Here is a 19382-nt window from a genome sequence, read left to right on the forward strand (position 1 = left end):
ATCTCTGTTTAGTGTGGTGCATTGACTGAGTCAACCTCAGGAGGCTCTGGCTCGTTTACTTCTGGATTTATAGCTCAAGGAAAAATGATAAAACAATTCTAACAGGGGTGGGCTTTTGTTCTGCTTCACCCTGGACATCCACCTTCCCCGTTCTGATTTCAGCTCCATCCCTCTCGTGGCCTTCCCTTGCCCTGCTCCTTGTGCAGGTCAGTGATTCACCACACAGGAGGACACAGATGTTCTTTACAAAGAAGCGTTTCCATGCAAGCTCATATTTTTCTTAGAAAAGAGGGCTGGGGATGAGGAATGAGATGGAGAGGAGGAATTCACAACTGTGCAAATGGCCTGAGAATAAGTACTGCCCAATTTCCCCCAGAGTTTGTAGGGTGCTGCCTATGTGACACCCTGGCACCCCCAGGGAGAAGGGCTGACTGCAGGATTCACACTAGCAAGGAGGAAACCTTGAGTAAGTGGCCTGAGGAAAGAGGTGGCTCTGAGCAGCTACTCCATAAGTACTTGGTGGTCCCTGGGCAGTCATCCTGCTTGATGGTACAGCAGGATTTATCTGTGGAGTGTGGTCAGAGGTTGTTTTGCAAGCCACCCTCTCATCATTCAGTAGAACTTCATCCGAATTCCTCCCTCAGCTCTTGCATTTCTCAGAAAATAGCCCCAGTCCTGTTTCAGGTCTGATTTGGGGACGCTTCTGAGTCCAAAGCTGAGAACACCCACTCTGAGTCTGGGGTAGCACCAAAGAAGTTTGGAAAGAGAAGAGACTTGTACCCCAAGTCGGGCCCTGGTTGGTCACTCAGCAGATCATCAGGGCCCCACCACTGCCCAAATGTGGCAGCTGAAGGTCTCAGGGGTTGTTCCATGTAGGTCACCAGCAAACCTTTTCTGAAGGACATCTCCCAGCACTTTATCTCATCTAATTTTAAATATTCCTAAAGATAGGCCTGGCATCATCGTTTCCTCTGGGAGATGAATTGCACTGGCTGATGTAAGTCAACCTTGGGAAGATTTTCTTTCCTCTCCCCAGACTCTTACCAGTTTCAACAGAAAAAGCAGATATACAGCTGTCCTTGGTATCAGATCTCCCATGATTCCAATCTCTCCTGTTGAGCACTGCCATGTCATTTTGAACAATTTTATTATTATAGCATTATACACTGTGCTGTGCATGAAAACTGGATCACATCTATCCAAAGGGCTCTTGGACTTCAGGATAAACACTGTGGCAAATAAGCAGATTAGCAGCAAAAGGGATGTGGGTTTAAACCCTCCTGACCTTTTGCTGGAGACATGGAAAACTGGTAGGACACTCATATTGAGGCAAAATTCCCTCTCTCAGCGTCCTTGACCCTGAGATGTGCAAGTCAAGCCACCCATCCGAGACTCAGCACTTTAACTGTTCCCTCCTTTAGGTGTGGGCTGCCCAGCATTGACTGAACACCAAAGAACACAGAGAAAGGGATGCTCTGAAAGAATAAACTCATGCTTTCTGCTGGTTTTCAACCAACAGCCCTATGGCACCAAAACATTATTGTTTTCAGTGGAGATGGGACAAGTGTCCTCTTTCTTTGGCTTGTGAGCCACTGAACAGGTTTCCTACTGAACAACACACACTGGAGGCACGTGCTGATGGGTTTGGGAGGGTGTCAGTCCCATCTGGATGGTTTTCACCAAACCAAACCAACTGAGGGGCTGTGTTAGTCTCCCTTTTAAGCCTCACCCAGCTCTGCCAACACCACTCAATGCTAACAAATCATTTCCGTACACAAAGATTTCCAGGAGGAAAGACAGAACCCAGAGGGATCCACACATCATATCCTGGTAATTCCCATCAGCTGGGCTTAAAATACCTTTTATCAGATCCCCTTTCAGAGGTCATTCTGTGCTGTACATGGCTCAGGGACATGGCACAGGGAGTTTACAGGGGCTTCCCAACGGGCTCATGCACAAGTGGCTGATGGAACAAGAAGAGAGACTTTGGAATGGCTGGTTTAGTCTGAGGTGGTGGAGGAGGGACACAAGTGAACATCCTTCTCTCTTCTGATACATCCAGGCAGAGCCTGAGTGCTGGCAGAGGCCATCCAATGCTTTCAAAGAAACACACATTTTGCTCAAACAGAGTGTCAGGGATTTTGTAACTGCTCTTTCTCTTCTTGTCTGGCCATTTTAATGCCTCTCTAGGGTATCCATCTTACAGCTTTCCAAGGACTTGTACTTAGGATGAATTACCATATTTTATTGTCCAAGGAGTAAGCTGACAGACAGTACAATAATTTAGTTGACTTGGTATTTTTAAATGCTGTGTCACTTGCTGATATTACCTCTTGTTACATGTAAAATTACTCTGATAATGAATGTGCTGGCTGAGAACTGAAATAGCCAGTCCAGGTGAAGCTCAAAGCCATCACCCCTCACAAGCTCTGTAAATCTAAGTATAGATGGCAAGTGGGATGGTACTGGGGCTTCAATTTTGTGGTATGGCTCAGTGAAACTTAATTTACCAACCTCTTTAACTTGAGCAATTTTCATTTTCATCTGTTTGCTTTTGATTTATATGAGGGTTATTTTTCAAGCTCCAAAGCTGTGGTTCAGAAACAAGCCTGACTGCCCTAAATTGCTATTGAGTGTTGTTTCCTGATTACACCTTAGAGATGACAGGGACTGGAGGAGCTCTCTGAGGTACCAGGACAGCTTTTCAACATGTGTGAAACCAGCATTGTTTCATTGAATTCTGGCAAAAATTTCATTTCACCACTGACAGCAACTTGTATGGAAACCTAAGGGAAATCCCTTCTTTATATTGGATGGTGCCAGCTTAAAGTCTGACCTCTGCTGGCAGTCGGGCCGAGTGAGTGATGCCTGTCTGGGTTATTGTGTTGCCTCCAAAACACTGAATTAAGGCAATCTCTTGGCTACAAAAAAATAAACCCCACCTCAATTCTCCCTGTCTCCTGCTGGAGAACAGCCTGACCCCCATGCAGCTTTAGAACTCTTGGTGCACCCTGTTCCCTCTCTGGGAAGTGCCACCATGGTACAGGAACGCCACAGACACTTCCAGTCTGCCAACAAGTGTGCAATAATGTGATTAGCAAGTAAAAAAATAATATTAACATATCATATCCTCACAGAAAAGAAGATTATGGGGGGTTTTTATATACCTGATTTCTTGTCACTTAAAAAAAATTATCACAAAGGTATGAAACTGTATAAATGAGCAAACCTATTGGAAACTTCTCTACTACTGCTCTAACCTTAAAAGGTCTTCTCTTCATCAAAACACCCACCCTGCCCAAAGGGCGGATTACCAAAGTAGAGGCAGCCCCTTTATTCCACGTTAAAAGTCCAGTATAAATAGTAATCCTGAGTAGGAACAAGGGGGAAATCACTCCTGCATCCACAGAGATTTACTACTTGTTGTTTTCATGAGAGGTCCTGGCTCATATCAAGATGGATTTCAAAAGTGCCTGATCCTTTCTGTGCACATGAGCAGTTTGGGGAATAGTTCTTGGAACAGAGTCAGCACAACAATTGCTTTCATTATTTGCAGCTGTACAAAACAAATAAGTTTAAAGAAATTTAGAGAGGTGCCAAATTCAATCCCATTGATGTGTGAGTGAACACAGTGTTTAGAGCTGTGCTGTGACGCACATGAAGCCCATGAATTACTGCTGTTGACTTTCCAGCCTTACATGTCACCTTTGATAAATGAGCAAATCTGATGATACTACTCAAAATAATCATGTAATTTAGTCAGAAGTGTTTTAAAATGTTTCAAGGAACATTTTAAACGGAGCATCCACAACTTTCTAAGTAACTACTCACCACACACAAATTACCCGCAGAGGGTGATTCTGATTAGCTTAAAGGCAACTGAGTGCAGGCTTTTGACAAGCTGGGATCATAACTTGATGCAGGTTTCCTGTTTGTAGCTGTGAGGAGCTGCTGGGCTGACAAGCAATAAAAACATCCAGCTTTATCCATCACACGCTCCCAGGAGCTCACCTGTGCTGGCACTTGTGAGTCGACACAAGGACACAGGGAAGCCTGGAAAGGACCCAGAGGAGGCAGAGCTAGAGCATGGAATATCCTGAGTATGAAGAGACTCACAGGGATCATCCAGTCCAACCCTTGGCCCTGCACAGACACCCCAACAATCCCTCCCCGTCCCTCAGAGCATTGCCCAAACCCTCCTGCAGCTCTGGCAGCCTTGGGGCTGTGCCCACTGCCCTGGGGAGCCTGTTCAGTGCCAACCACCCTCTGGGGGAAGAACCTTGCCCTGAGATCCACCCTGAGCCTGCCCTGACACAGCTCCAGCCATTCCCTCAGGTCTGTCAGTGGTCACAGAGCAGAGATCAGAGCTGCCCCTTTGCTGCCCCTCATGAGGAAGCCTTAGCCTTCTACCTTCCCATTTTCCTACCCAGTGCTCTGGAGAAAGGAGAGAAATCTTGGCTGGATTCCCTTCCAGATGAATGCTGTGTGAGATGTGAAGGTGCAGTGCAGAGAGCCCCCCAGGCTGCCCTGGCAGGAGGTGAGGGCAGGCAGGACAGGCTGTGGTGGGCAGTGAGAGCGCAGGGTGAACCCTGGGGCACCAGCAGGGAGGTGTGCCAGGCTCCTGCCAGGGCTGCTCCCGTGGTGGGTCATCCCAGAGCTCCATGGGGGCCCTTCTTCCTCCTGAGTATCCGCCTTGCCTGAAGAATGTGCCCTCCCCTCAGGATGGTCAAGAGAGGAAGAACGACAGCTATGTCTGGAGCGCTGATGAAGTAATCCTGTCTGGGAATCATTGGAAACACTTGCATCTGCAGCCCTAAAGCTTTTCTCAGGAGACCATGTTGGGGGCAGAAGCAAAGACAGCTTCATACCTCACATTCTTTGATTATTTTTTCCCCTTAAGTCTTCAGCACATAGCATGGTCTCCTTTTATGTGCATCTCGTTCCCACTGGGTCTGCTTATTTCCTAATCATGGAGATGTGCCAGGTCTTCTCTTTCCCAGAGGAATTGCCATAATTTGGATCAAGAAATAACAACATTCCCAGCCTTTTTTCCATGGACATGAGATTACCACATTTCCTAAATACTTCAAATTGTGCTTGAGTGCATGGCAGATGATTGCAGATGTTGCCACCTCCTCTCCCAGATTTCATGTTTATTTTATGGCTGTAGATCCAAGTTCTCGGCTTATCATCCAGTTACAAAGCAAGGACTCTCACCCTCACCACATAACTCACCACCAGCACAGGGTGGGGGTATCTCTGTCGTTCTGCAGGACTCTGCAGTGTCAGAGGGAAAACAATGGCTCTGATTTAAGAGCTGCTGCCGCCTAAGACCAAACAATTTTGACCTGGAGTTGCTTTCTGTGACCTCTTCCCATAAATCTGCAGCTGATACAGTGACCCATCTCATGGACAGCCCAGAGAGGACAGGGCATTACGGCTCCAGGAGCTGCCTTGCAGCAGGTGTAGGTGAGCACCAAAGGTTATGTTTTGATTACAGAAAAGAAGCGAACAGTTCCCGTGGCTCGACAGGGGGGGTTCGTGTCAACACACACGAAGGTGGCCTTGCTGAAGGGTTTGCTGATTGCAGGAAGAAACCAGAGTGACCCCATGCCACTTCAGCAGGAAGGGCTGATGCACCCACGGGTGAGGAAAAGCCTTGTAGGAACAAATCCCAAAAGCTGGGCCAATGGCTTATCTTATCTTGAAAACACTTGCTCTACTTAGCAGTTGTTTTTACTGTGCTGTTGTTGATGACTCCCCCGCTCCAGACTAATGATTTAATTTTTCGTGGTTGTCACCAGGACCATTTACACCCAAGCTGCTGCCTCTGGCTGAACTACACACAACTTCCACTTGCAGCAGGCAGGGAAGAATGGGTGGGAACTGCTCCCATTTCTCATGAGTCAGCTGAGGAAATACTGCCTTCTTTGGCTCGGAAAATCAATGAAAACACGAAGCCTGTTGCTTTGCCAGAGATACTCTTGGGTTAACACTCGCATTTGAATATCCTGAAGCAATCTTAGCCACTCTCCTGGTGAGTTTGTGGTTGCTAATTTAATTTTGGATGAAGTTCTTCAGCTTCTGGAGGAAGGGAAGCTCTGGCTCTGGCCTGCAGGTTGTTAGCTCTGCTCACCCACAGCAGTTGTGTTGCAGGACCACTCTGGGGATTCCTGGTTATTTCCAGGTGGAAAACCACGGGAAGATAGGCTTCTAGTAACCATTTCCCAAAAACAAACAAGGAAAACAAAACACCGTTTAAAATTGATGAACTATTTTTCTTAAATAATTCTGCTGGAATAGCAGCAGTGTAGGCAAGGGAGACAATTTTGGCAAAAGATTGTGAGGGCAGTTCAAGGGCCCCTGGGTCCCACTGCATGTGGGCTCTTTGCTCTTGGCTTTTCCCACAGCAGCATTCCCCAGTCCCATGGGTGGGTTTCCCAGGAATGAGGGTGGGTTGCTCAAACAGCCAAGGGATGGTGAGACCCTGGTCCTGGGTGATGTCAGGGAGAAACTAGCTGCACACAGGGCATGAGCTGCACTTTCCTGGTGGACCTGCAGCTCATTTCCCATGCACTTTCCAGGGACAGGCTTTTCAGGAAGATTCTTCGTTCCCATTACACTCAAGCCAGCTCTTGGGTGCATTAACCAGCTGCTCTCTGGGTGTTTCACCCTCCAGTCGTGAGACCTGTCACATCTCTGTGCTTTGGATTCCTCAGCAAAGGTGGAGCTGTTGCCTTTTAGTTGGCCCATTGCTTTGGGGTGATTCTTCCTGATTTTGCAATGATCTTGGAGTGTTGTATAACTGAGATGTCCAGTCTGGGCATGGGCAGCTTGGTTACCACTCCCAGCACGTGGAGCACTGCTGAAAGTGCCACGTCTGCCTCAGGTGAGGCTGTGGCTGAGGCAGGGTCTGAACCCCTTCTCACCTCCTCCTCCAGGAAAAGCAGTTCAGCACAGAGAGAATGCACAAGAGAAGGTGAAGGGCTTAAATCTTTACAGACAAGTTAAATTCTTACCCTCAATATTCACACGAAGAATCAAGAGAGCAAATAACCTGGTCAAAACCATCTCCCTGAGCAAATCAGGAGGAAGGTGAAAGAGAGGAGAGAGCCATTCAATTAGGTCTAGAGGGTAAATTACCCTCAAACAACTTGTTCTGACCCACACAGTCCCCATTTGCAGCCCTTTACAGGGGCCTTTGGCCTCTGTACTGATGATGCCCATCAGCTGGCTTGAGACAGAACTCACTGGCTGGCAGAGAATATGGAGAGTTGTCTTCCTGACTTACAGCCAACACCTTCACCACCTTCATCCCTTCTCCTCTGCTGAGGAAGTCAGTGCAATAACATTTCATTTAGAAGATTTTGCATTCAGAATAGAGAGAACAAAACATTTCATTAATGCCAATGATGAGTCCAGGGGAGTCAAAAATCCTGTGTCCAAACTCACAGCAGAAAAGGGGCAGACGTGGATCTCTTTAGTTATTTGCTACTGCCTTTTTAAGCCTTTAAAATAAGAGAGAATTACTTGACTGTAACAAGTGAAAGCTGATTCCAGGAGCTGAAGACTTAATAAACACACCAAATATTGCAAGGCTTGTGATCCAATAATGCTGGCAGTGCTGTCGTGTCTTCTCTTTTCATAGGGGGTAACCTTGAAATAAATCCTAAAATAATTACAGGCCAGTGGTTTAAACACACACAGCTTTTCAATGAATCCCTGAGCTCTCTAATTCCAGCAAAAATAGATTTCCTTGGGGATAGAAGCATGAAAATACCCTTTAAAACTGGTACCTGCTCATTCTGAGCTGTGCTCACACTGTGAGCTTGTGATGAGGTGCTCTGGCATCTCAGAGGGAAGCATATTGTCATTTACTTGGTGTCATTTACTGCTGCAGACACAAAGTCATTTGGAGGGACTGACTTCCGCAGGTTTTCCATGACAGGAGCAGAGGAAACAGCTTTTCCTCTGCACCATTCCTGTTCCTGCTGGTCACCTCGTTCCTGGTGGCCGGGGCTGCTCTCCACACAGCCCACAGTGATTCCAGTGTTCTCAGAGCACTCAGTGTGCTCCCCAGCCAGGCTCTGACTCAGAAAGGCTTTCAGGCAAGCACAGCTCACAGAAGTATCCCCAGCCCATCGCCAGCAATGACAAATCGGTTTTTAAATGTTGTGTGTGTGCCTCTCCCCTTCCCTGGCTCAAATCAGCTCTAAAACTCTGACTTCCAGTCCTTTCTAATGGGCCCTGACGTGTCCTGGGGCCCAGATCAGTGCACACGAGTGACTCTGCACACATGAGTGGTCCCTGGAGTCCAACCATGTGCAAAAGGCTGTTTGTGTGCCCAAATCCTCGTGGAATGAGGGCCTGGCTCTAACCTGCCTCATTTAGCTGTCAGCACAGCAGTCCCCAGTTTGCCCAGCAATTATTTCCTTGCCATGTGATGCAGGGTTTAGATGCTCTCTGATACTGTTCCCCCAGCCTGCCCCTCCCCTGAGCCCAGGAGGGATCGGTGGATCCCTTAATCAGACATCACATTGATGTAAGCTGTCACTGAGTGCGGTACCAGACATGGCCAATCTCACAACCATCTGGGAGGGCTTTTTCAGGGATAGCTGCAGTGCCCAGAGGATGCCTGAAGGAAGGCTGTTACAATAAGAAACAGATTAAAAATAGTTTTTCTCCATACTCACTGATGGGCCTAAGCATGAACCATCAGGGCTTGTGTGGGAGGGATCTCCCTCTGCCAAGTGAGATGGAGTCAGAAACCACCTGACAGGGAGGTGAGGGGGGTCACCCATTACCCTCTGCCTGGGGATCCTCCTGTCTTTAATGCTGGCTGTGCTGCAAAATCAGATTATCCCAGGAAAAACAGTTTTCAATATATTTTTCTTCCCTGGATAATGTATCAGTCAACCTTTCCCATTCCACTCCCGAGGATTTGTGTGGTTGTGCTGTGTTTGCGGTTTTCACTGGCAAGAGCAGAAAGTCTAAACTGAAGGTAAGAATAAGTTCTCAGGGTAGAAATAGTGCAATGAGGCTCTGGGGGCTCTTCCTGGGGGCATCTTTAGCCTGGTGATGCTGTGCTCTTGTCTTGCTGCAGTGAACTCATGCTGGCAGTGCCCAGGGGAGGGCAGGAACCCCACACCAGATGCAACACAACCCTTCCCAGGAGGGGCCCGTCCTCCTCCCTTGCTTTACAGAGGGGATGTTGTGCTAAGACCTGTCTGTAGCTCTCCTAAACCTGCAGCATCATCACTCCAGCCCCTTATCCCAAGCCATGGCAGATGCAGGGAAGGATGCTGCAGCAGGCAGCAGTGTTATCTCCCCAGGGAATGGCAGGGACAGCCACGGCACTGAGGCCTTTCCTCGGGGCTTTCTGCCAGGCTGCTCATTCCTCTGCAGAGCTTTGCCTAGGTGATGACATGGCTGAGGACTTGCTTTTAATTTTGTGACCCTTGAAGCCCTAGAGCAGGACCAACATTGTTTAATTAGGGACAAGGGGAATGTTATTTTAGTTAGGCCTGGGTGTTGTAGCTGGGGCTGTGCAATCAGAGCTCATCAGCTTCAGCAGTGGGGGTCCCCCACCCCATCCTGGTCAGATTGTAGGTGGACAACAGAGATATCTGCCAAGTTTGGGAGCTTTTATATAAAGTGCAGGGTAGCTGTGAAAGACTTCTTTTGAGGTGTGAGGCCTCCTTTTGTCAGTTTGGCATTTAATGTGCTGCTGTGGCACAACCTGACCTTTTCCCTCCCTGCTCTCTCAGTTTTGGCCACAAACTTTTCATTCCCAGTGCCCTCAGCTCTGGCTCTGGTGTGGCAGAAAGGGCACACCCTGTGTTTATGTGAACCCTCTGTCACCTGGAGGCAGCGACCAGATGTGTGTGTGGCACAGGAATTTCTCCTCTTGTCCTCCATGGGGTAGAAAAGCTCTGAACTTACACTTTGCTTATTCTTTTCTTCAGCTCCCAAAGCCAAAATAAACTTTGGGAAAGCAGTAGCTCAAAAGTAAAAACAGAATAATTGGAAAATACTTTTCTTTCTTTTAGCAAAACGGGTGTCAAGTATTATAAGAGCCCCACTGCTCTGGGGTCAGAACAGCAGCTCAGGGCTCGAGCCAGTTCTCTGGCTTTGACTCCAGACCCTTCCAACAGTGTCACACTCACGAGAGGGACAACTCAGGCCTGTTCAAAAGGCCAGCTCGAGACATCAGCTGAGCCCCTCTACACCCTAGGAACAACTGAAGGCTTAAGAGAAAAGAAATAAAGCCTTGTTTCAAATGCAAGGACTTTCTAAGTCGAAGCAGCACCTGGCTGAAGTCACAACATCAGCAGCCTAGAGCAGACCTGGGAGGAGCAGTGTCCGGGGAGAGCTGCATGGGACCCAAACCACCCTCAGCTGGCAAATTAAATGACACCTGACAAACGTATTTTAAGTTGTTGGCCATTTTTTGCATCATTTTTGCAAAGCTCAGCACGTGGTCTTGAAAGAGTGTGAAGCACCTGTAACTTGTGCCAAAGCTCAGCCCGTGCTCAGGGTTGTATCCAGAAACCAGAGGGCACTCCAAGGGCCTGGCAGTGTCTCCTCCTGCACAGTCTGGGACTTCTCCTGTTGTTTGTCAGCTTAATATGGTGCCGCTCCCTGCACATTCCATCCTGAAGGTGATTAGGAATAACAGCACTTCCCACAAGAAATGGGAACTGCAGGGCTGGAACCCACCGGTTGTTCTGCTTCCCCATTACGTGGAATGGCAGTCTGTAGGTAGGGCCATGATAATAATGTCCCACAGATCCACTGGAAGGAGTTTGTGTTGGTCAAACTCCAGCTTCTTATTCTGCAAAGGACTTTGGAGATATAGAGCTACAATGTCATCAGTTATGCAAAGCACGGGGGCAGTGGGATGGATTTCTCTCTCTGGTGGCCAGAACTGGTTCAAAGTCTCAGCCAGAGTTTAGAGGAAGGGTCAGTGCCTCTGAGGGGAGTCCAGCAATGCTGTGCCTGGGCAGGATCCCCTCTGGAAGGACTCTGTGGTGCCATGAGATAATCTGGCCTCCCTGGAGTTACTGAGGGGAACTCAAAGGGCTCGTGGAAGAAGCCAGATACTCCAAAGTGGGAGTGATTCACTGATGCCAGGCCATCAGCAATTTACTGAAATCCAGCAAAAAAGAGATGAGAGCTGAGGGGTGGGAGGCAGGAAAATCACTGTTTCATCCAGTTGAAAAGTTAAAGCCTAGTGTTTCTCTCTCTGTGAGATATGTTATCTCCCTTCCCTGCTGTGAATAATGCTCGTGCTGCGGGCCCAGAGAGGGATTGCTGGCTTATCGGGTTCAAGGCAAAGGGGAAGATAGAGAGTTGAAGAGCAGGAGGGGAAAGAAAACATACAGCTTTAATGTCAGAGCTTTGGAAATGGAGATCCTTATCTCAGCCTGTTCTCTCCTCTTCTTGATTATGTTACTTTGAATTTGGACAAGGAAACCAGCCTGGCCAACCTCACTTCTGGTTCTCCTCAGTTTCACTTTCTGAAAATTATGTCATCATAGATGTACACTCAGATACTCTCTGAGGACACTTGCACAGCCAGGAGACATTTCTTGGGCCAGGAGATGATGAGAGAGACCTTTATCCTGACTGTCATTGACCAGTGTCATGTGAGACCTGACAAACCTTGCCATGCCAGTGGTGTCCCAGGCACCACTGCAGGTTCCCCTTGGAGCAGCCACGATGCCCACAAAGTCAGCAGCGCGTGGCTCAGTTCAGATCCAGTATTTGGGAATGGTGATTTGGGAATCACCAGGCTTTCGATGTCACAGTGGTGAATAAAGAGCTGCTCCCCAGAATTATTGTTTTCTCTTCTCCCACTGATTAAAATGTAACGTATGAGCTCACACATCAAATTATTTCCCAAAGACCTGACTCCTTCCACTTTTATAGGTGTGTAAAATCCTTTCAACACAGATCTGTTCTCCTAAATCTACAATAATTCAGTAATAAAGCTGCCCCTGAACACAAGAAAAGAAAGACTGTCAGCAGAAACACAGGTGCTCAGTGTCAGAGAAGAGATGAAAAAAGGAAACTGGAAACAAAGTGAGGGCATCTCCCAACTCCACTCTCACTGAACTGAACCGGTATAAATGCGAGCACTGTGTGGGCCCCCAAATTAGGAACTATTTACAAAACCAAAAGCTTGCCTCGAGCGCACTGTGCCTGGTCTGAGCCCATGAATAGCCTGGTCTAATGATGGTTCCTTCTTTATTTGGGTCAGGCCTTGCTGAGGAAGAGCTTTTGGAGAAGCCAGTGCTGAGCATTGCCAAAGACCACATCATCCTCTCACCCGGAGACACCCTGAAAATAAAATGCAGGTAAGGACTGGCCCAGCACTGCTGGATTTCTGTCATTGTGCTCACTGCCTTGGACCAGAACAGGGTCTGGGCAGGACAGAGCAGAGGGAACCAGGGCTGTTTGCCCTCACGGACATTTCTGCGTGGAGGGAACTGCATGGGCTGTAATGGAGCAGCGGGAAAGTGTCAGCTCAGCATTCAGCCTGCCCAGATTCTGTGTGTTGTAAAGGGGCCCAGCAAAATCCTGAGTCAGCACACGGGGGAGCTTATGGGAGAGGGATGTGCAGTGCTTCAGGACATGACTGGAAAATCCTCTCTGCAAATAGGAGCAGATTCAGCTCCTCTGCTGCCAAGATCGCTCTTATGCTCCCTGTCCATAAGGGAACGACAAACAAGATCACCAGGGCATGCCATTATCTCTTTGCATACCTATATATATATATATATATAAATGAGAGCTTAAACTTCCTACCCTCAAATACCATCTAGCCCATAATATGACAGTTAAATAAGCAGCAGTCAGCTGGTGTTTGTTCAAAGACCTGACCTGTTTAAACACATCATGTTCTTTAAATCAAAGATAACCAGGACTTGTGAAAAACCAAGCTGCTCATTTTGTAAATCATGGCAACTTTTCAGTCCTGGCACAAACAGCCACGCAAGGAACCAACACAGTTGTGGTAATGATGTGTGTTTAGAGGGAGAGGATCCTCTGGAAAGGGGAATATAGTGTTTGGTCACAGCTGATTGGCACCCACAGCACTCTCTGATGTGCCAGAAGATCCATCAGCTGCTCAGTCACACAAAAGGCTGAGATGGACGTAGGTGCTACTTGCTCTGAGTGTGATTTTTACACTAAACCACTGCCAGAGGTTGTTTCTTAATTTTTTCTTCTGAGAGTGTTGTAGGAGAGAAGCCTTAAGGTAACACAGACTATCACAGTTTGTCTCACACACACATTATTTTTATACCTTCTTGCAAGGTCCCCTTGACTGTAGCCTCTGCATGGATGGTTCCACAAAGAAAAAGCAGTGGGAAGGTGAACCTGAGCTGTTTTTTATACTGACACACATGTCCCTGCTGATTTTTGTCCCAGACTATTTAATTCTTTGTTACAGTGAAAGGTAAATTGACTTAGACTGTGTAAATTTGGGATGTCTTCTGGAGTGTAATACCAAATACCTCCAGCTAGCCATGTGGCTTACGAGGTCAAAACAACCTTACAGTGGTATTTTTGGCTTGGCAAGCAGCAAACTCGATGGCAATAAAGTTTAAACAGTCCTTTAAAATCTGGATGCTGTACTTCATAAAACACAGTGTGTGGGCACGGGGTCGGTGTAGAGGTCCAGGCCAACTAAACCAAGACTTTTCAGCAGTTCCCCATCCACTGCCTTTTTAATCTGGAGGAACATCCTACTTTTCTAGTATCACCAGATGAATAAATAGCTGAAGAAGTTATTAGCACTTCAGTCCCACGTTGCTGTATGGATGCAAAGCAGTAAATCCACAAGGCAGGTCTGAGCATCAGTAGGCTGTGTGAGCACAGGGCCGAGCCAACGTGGCCCTGGGGGTCCAGAGCCCTCCAGCTCCTTGGCTCAGGTCACACAAGAGCTGGGAACAGCAACTAAAGCATGTTTTCTGCCCTTTGAGTACAAGATTCCCTGTATAATCCTGCCTGTCATCCTGCCTCCTCTGCCACACCAGCATCTGCACGCTCCCAGGTTTATTCCAGACTGGCCCAGAGGGAGCTGGGGAATCCTTTGTATTCCAGGGGCGTTAGGACCATGTGGGGCACAGCACGAGGCAGCAGACCAGCAGGTCTGTGTGAACATCCCTTCTCCCTTAAGCTCCATACATTTGAGGTCCTTGGCCAAGATTTCCTGATTTTTGGTAGCCTGGCCAAAGCTACTGCTGCGACTCCCCTCGGCCAGATGTGTGAAAACCCCAAAACAACAGCCCAACTCTTCATCTTCCACCAGCATAAAATATGCAGAGGAGAAAGTGGGCAGATGTAAGGAAGTCCAGGCGTGTGAAATCCCAATGCTCTGCACAGCCACAACTGCAGATTCCCAGCCCTGATGGGCACCAGAGTGGGATGGGAGAGGGGCAGGGATGTGATGACATGCTGGGAGCTTCGTGTCCCCATGTCAAGTGGCATTGTTCCATATTCCAGGCCAGGAGTCCCAGTTCTGGACAGTGGAGCCTTTACATCACTAATGACGTCGGTGAGGTGGGGACAGAGCTGGGCAGGGACATCAAAACCTAACCCTGTGCTCAGAAGGACAGGACGCTGTTCTGGCGGATGAGGTGGGGTTGGCCGAGTCACCACTGCATCCAAAAACGAGGGTGAGGCTGTTCACCAGAGAGGATATGCACACTTCTCCCAGTGCTCTCCTTCAGCAAAGTCCTGGGAATAACCTCAAGAGTTCAGCCCCATGTCTCCTCACCTCCAGGAAGGCGTCGAAAGGACGGGCAGGAATGAGGGCCAAGAGGATGTTTGTTTAAGTGTCACTGACTCTGCTGGCAAACACACCCCCACACTGCACTGCGTGCACCACTGCAGGGCCACTGGAGCAGAAAGAGGAGTTGGACTTCTTGGCTAACTGGAAATTTCACACAGCCTGCTTGTCAGATAATTTATTAACATCTCGATCCTGAGTCAATGTGTCTAGACCGGATTTCTCCCTGGCAACACTCAGCTGGGGAAATCCAGAGGTTCTTACTCCTTGATCAGCAAATGCCAGTGGGAATTCAGTAACGAGAAGGGTTGAGTCAGTCCCCTGCCCGCTGGAAGAGTGGCTTCTCTCCGCAAACACAGACAGAACTCCCTCTATCTCATACAAACTTCTTCCTCAGAAAAGTTAATGGGTGATTACTCTCTAACCCAGCAATTTTCTGAGCACTAGAGACCAGTCTGCTAAAAAAAATCTATAATCTTTACCTCATAGGCCTGTGTAGCATCACTAGAGCCCTCAAAGTGCAGCCCAAGCCAAAGGGAGTTCCAAGAGCTCCCACTGCCATGGTGTGGGCTGATGCTTCCAGCCCAACAGGACCAGCACAGCCAGTGCCTGTGACTGAGCTGACGTGAATCAGCCCAAAGCTCTGAGCCCTGCAGCAGGTGACACATAGGCCTGGCCTTGTGTTGGGAACTCCATGGAATTGCATTTGCCATGAGCTGTGCTCATGGATCCAACAGCAGAGGGGTCAGGTGGGTGGAATGGTGCAACCTCTGCCCTGCTGCCTTGGTGTTCTTGCCTGCTGTGAAAAGGTGAATTGGAAAAAAGGTGTCCTGAGCAGATATTCCAAGATATGTGATCTGATTAGTTTCAGGCCCTTCACAGAAATCAAGACTGAGCCACTGCTGATTAAGCAAGAAAGGTGATGTGAAGTTACATAAATGTTCTCCTCTCTCCATGCAGCCTTAGTATAAGAAAATATACATTATTTAGCTGTTAAAATATGCAAAGTCCTCAGCTTGGAAGAAACATATAATTTTATCTGATGCTTTCTAATATTTGAAGTGGCTAAAACATAGCGTTATAAAAACAAGCTTGCGCACAGGCAGTGTGTTAGAAGAAAAGTTAACTTTTTCTGCAGGAGCTGGCTTGCTGCAGTTCCCACTATTTCAGGAATCTCCCCTGCTCTTGGGAAGAGTGTGAGGTGACCCGCCTGAATTCCTTGTGGGTGGAAAAGCAAACACCCAGCAGCCTTTACCTTCCCTTTGGAAAGGAGTGCAGTGGGAACAGAGGGAAGCGCTGGCCGGAAGGAAGGCCCAGTGTTGCCTGCAGTCATGTTGAGTTTGGGTGTGCTGTGTTGCCAGGGGAGCCCCGTCTGTGAGCTGGGTGCTGAGGGGGGAGCACCAGGACAGCCCCCGGGTGCACAGGAGCAGCTGCCGTGATGGCACCGGGCAAAGCTGTGCCGCCCTCGTCATCAGGAGGGTCGTGGCCAACGACACCGGCTACCTCAGCTGCGCCCTTGACCATCACCCAGCCCGGGAGGACCTCATGGCCCAGATCTACATCTTTGTCCAAGGTAGGAGCTGCATTTTTGTCTTTTCCATTATGGGGTTTGGTACCCCCAGCCGTGTTCGAGCAGGGGGTCTGTGCCAGGTAGAACCAGCATCCCGAGGGAGATGCTCTCCCAGATCCCACCTCCCCATTGGCACAAGCACTGAGCAAGCACCAGCTCTGGAATTCCGAAGAGGATGGATATATTTGGATTTTTGTGCCAGCTCAGTACTCAGGGACACAAATGTGAGAGCCAGAGATTACCTGTCCTGCTTAATTCCAGGACTTGAAAGCGAGATGGTCCCATCTAGCTTTGTGTTCCAAGTAACTGATACACTGACTTCTTTAAACCTCTTTTCCTTTTAAGACTAAATTTGTTAATCCTAAAGGGTTTTGCTGTCACAGTGCTCTTCCTAAGATTCATCCTGAATACCCAAGTCCTCTCTCTTTCCCTTCCTCCCCAGGCATGAAACTCCCCGACAACATTCTCTGTAATTCCTCCCATCCCACACATTTGTATACTGCTTTGTCCTTCACATCTGGGAGACAAACTCAGCAAAGCTAGATGACTGCATTATACATATTTTATTGTAAAAAATGGCCCACTGCTCATTTTTGTCCCCTTTGAGCTGCCTGTCCCCCATGTGTCAGAATCACTGAGTTCAGATCCAGTAATAAATGGAAGAAGAAACTTCAGAGGAGGAACTCTGTGATTAAGTGACTACAGCCTGCTGAACAACCAGTTCAATAATGTGAACTTTTGTTAGAATATTGCCCCAAAATGCTGAATTTTTTTCCAGCCTACTTGACAAATGCATTACTAAACTCTGAATCATCCTGGGTCTTCCAAGATGAGATTGTGAATCCTCAGATAAAGGAACTGACTTTTAGTATGTTGAATAGGGGCTGACATGAACTCCTCTGGTGCTGAATAGTCTTGGCCTTTGGTTCCCCACAAACACTCATGGGAATGAATTAATTTCATTTTTCTGGTAAATGCTAAATTGTGGTTCTTTAAATCTTCTTCCTAAAACAAATGCTCAAGAGGCCGTGAGTTTGTCTGATGGTATTTGAACAGCCCAGCAAACCCACACTTACAGAAAACACACGCTTTGCTGGGCAGCTCTGACAGTGCAGTGATGGTCAAACCAACACGAGCTGTGACTTTCATCCCCAGGGGACTGCGATGTGCCCACACTGCTAAATTCAGCTTCTGCACCCCCAGGTGAACACACCTGCTTGATTCATGTGGGTGACGTTTTCCTGTCTCTTTATGTCTGTTGAAAATACCCTTATCCTGCTTTCCCAGCAAGTTTTCCTCTAGCTGGAAAGCAGCTTCTTGGCGTTACTTGTTAGTTCCTGAAGTAATTTTTTTCCTCCCTTTCTATTTCCTCTTTCTGTTTTTTTCTTGGTGCTCTGAGCCCTGGTTGCTTTATCCCCCCTGGTTCTTGTGCTGAGCCGTTTCCTTTTCGCATCACACCCTCTCAGATGCCCCACATGTAACATTGTTAACCCAGCCCTGTGCCCACGCTCCAGGAAACGCTGCACTCAAAACTCAATTCTCTCCTGACTCAGTGCCCTGGCTGCCTACCCAGGCCTCGGTTACTCTGGGCAGGAGCACGTGCAGGAAATTGGATGGATCTTCTGGGACTGCCTGAGCATTTTCCTGTAGAAAATATCTTAAGTTATGAAATGCTCGCCGGTGATGTGCTTTGGAACAGAGCTAATCTAAAAAAAAATCTAAAAATATGGCAGGATGTCCTCCTGCTTGCCTGAGTCTGCTGTGCCAAGGTCCCCCTGACAAACAGCACCGTGTGGCTGTTTCTCTAAATCACCCTCCAGGACCGTCCTCTCTCGGGTGCAATTTAATTGTGTCGTGCATCCTCCCCTCTCTAAAGCTCTTACTCAGACTCATGTGCTTGAAAAGTTATTGAGGGAAAGTGGGTGGAAAATGGTCCCGCTTGAACTGTGCACTCCTTGGGTGAGGGGTGGGGGAGGCAAGGCAGCAGGGATCCCTCTGGATCCCCCTGTCCTGCTCACCCACCCCATGGCACAGCTCTGCCACAGCAGCTCAGGCTGCAAGCTGCGAGTGCCTGCTGGGATCTGTCCTGCCAGGCTGAGGAAGCTGCTTGGCCCCATGAAATGGAGCTATTTATACCTCAGCATGGATGCTGTGCTCAGGGCACGCTCTTCCTCCCTTTCAGTCCCTGGGTATATTTGTTGGAAGCCAGCAGGGGACAAGAAAACTGCTCAGCAGTGAGGGCTCTATGGGCTGTGGAGTTAATCAAGGTGTTCAGAATATAGCTGTAGTTTTCTCCAACATTTTAACACGCCTCTTTAAGGAAACTGGTGTCTGGGCATCACTGAGAAACCCATCAGCTGTCTCCAAGTGTCCTCTGTGAGTGCCAGACGAGGGTGAGGTCCAGGGCACATCTCTCCAGACGTTTTGTGGAGAGAGCAAGTGCTCAGTGGGGTGTTTGCGAGGCTGAGCCAGGTGGAGTGAGAAAATATTGAGGCAGACCCTGAAGGCTGGAGAGTCCTCTGAGGTTCCAGGCCATTATTGCCAAAAAAGGCAGAGGAAGGGTATTTTTTCCCTTCATTCCTGGCCTGCCGTTTGACACCAAAATGAGAACATGATTGTGTCGGAAGCCCTGCTTATTGGCTATTATTTCCTGTGCTTGCTGCTGTTTTTCCAGCCTCCCTGGTGCAGTTCCTCAGCTCTGTCGGGCTCTGGCACTCGGCAGCTCTCCCGCCGGTGCCGTGGAGCTCTGACCCTGCACATCACTGGGATCAGGAGGGACCCAGAGGCAGCAGGGGCAGCTGCCAAGCCTCAGCTGCACCCTGACACTCAGCAGCGAGGCACAACTCAGGATCTTAATCCTGAATAATTGTTCCCGAGGCCTTTTCTGCTTCCCGCTGCAGCTGCAAGTGCCAGAGATTGTAATTAAAAAGGAAGACAAGCCCCTTCTCCTGTTGCCCGTCTCCTTGTTGAAAATGCAGAGTAGCTCAGGGCTGCAACAGAAATAGTTGGGTGTTT

At 48.4% G+C, this 19382-nt stretch overlaps 1 protein-coding gene across 3 annotated transcripts in view; it reads left to right on the plus strand.

The window, feature by feature from the left end:
- Positions 1–19382, plus strand: part of LOC114062430 (vascular endothelial growth factor receptor kdr-like) — a 122363-nt gene that overhangs the window by 22249 nt on the left and 80732 nt on the right. For all 3 annotated transcript variants that reach the window (XM_027893813.1, XM_027893815.1, XM_027893814.1), the window contains exons 2-3: positions 12263–12359; positions 16159–16370. In XM_027893813.1, the coding sequence (XP_027749614.1) occupies positions 12263–12359; positions 16159–16370 (309 nt within the window). The remainder of the gene's footprint in view (positions 1–12262; positions 12360–16158; positions 16371–19382) is intronic.

This window comes from Empidonax traillii, unplaced genomic scaffold (assembly GCF_003031625.1).
Source record: "Empidonax traillii isolate 1590-97213 ecotype Southwest subspecies unplaced genomic scaffold, ASM303162v1 scaffold407:size753175, whole genome shotgun sequence".
Lineage (NCBI taxonomy): Eukaryota > Metazoa > Chordata > Aves > Passeriformes > Tyrannidae > Empidonax > Empidonax traillii.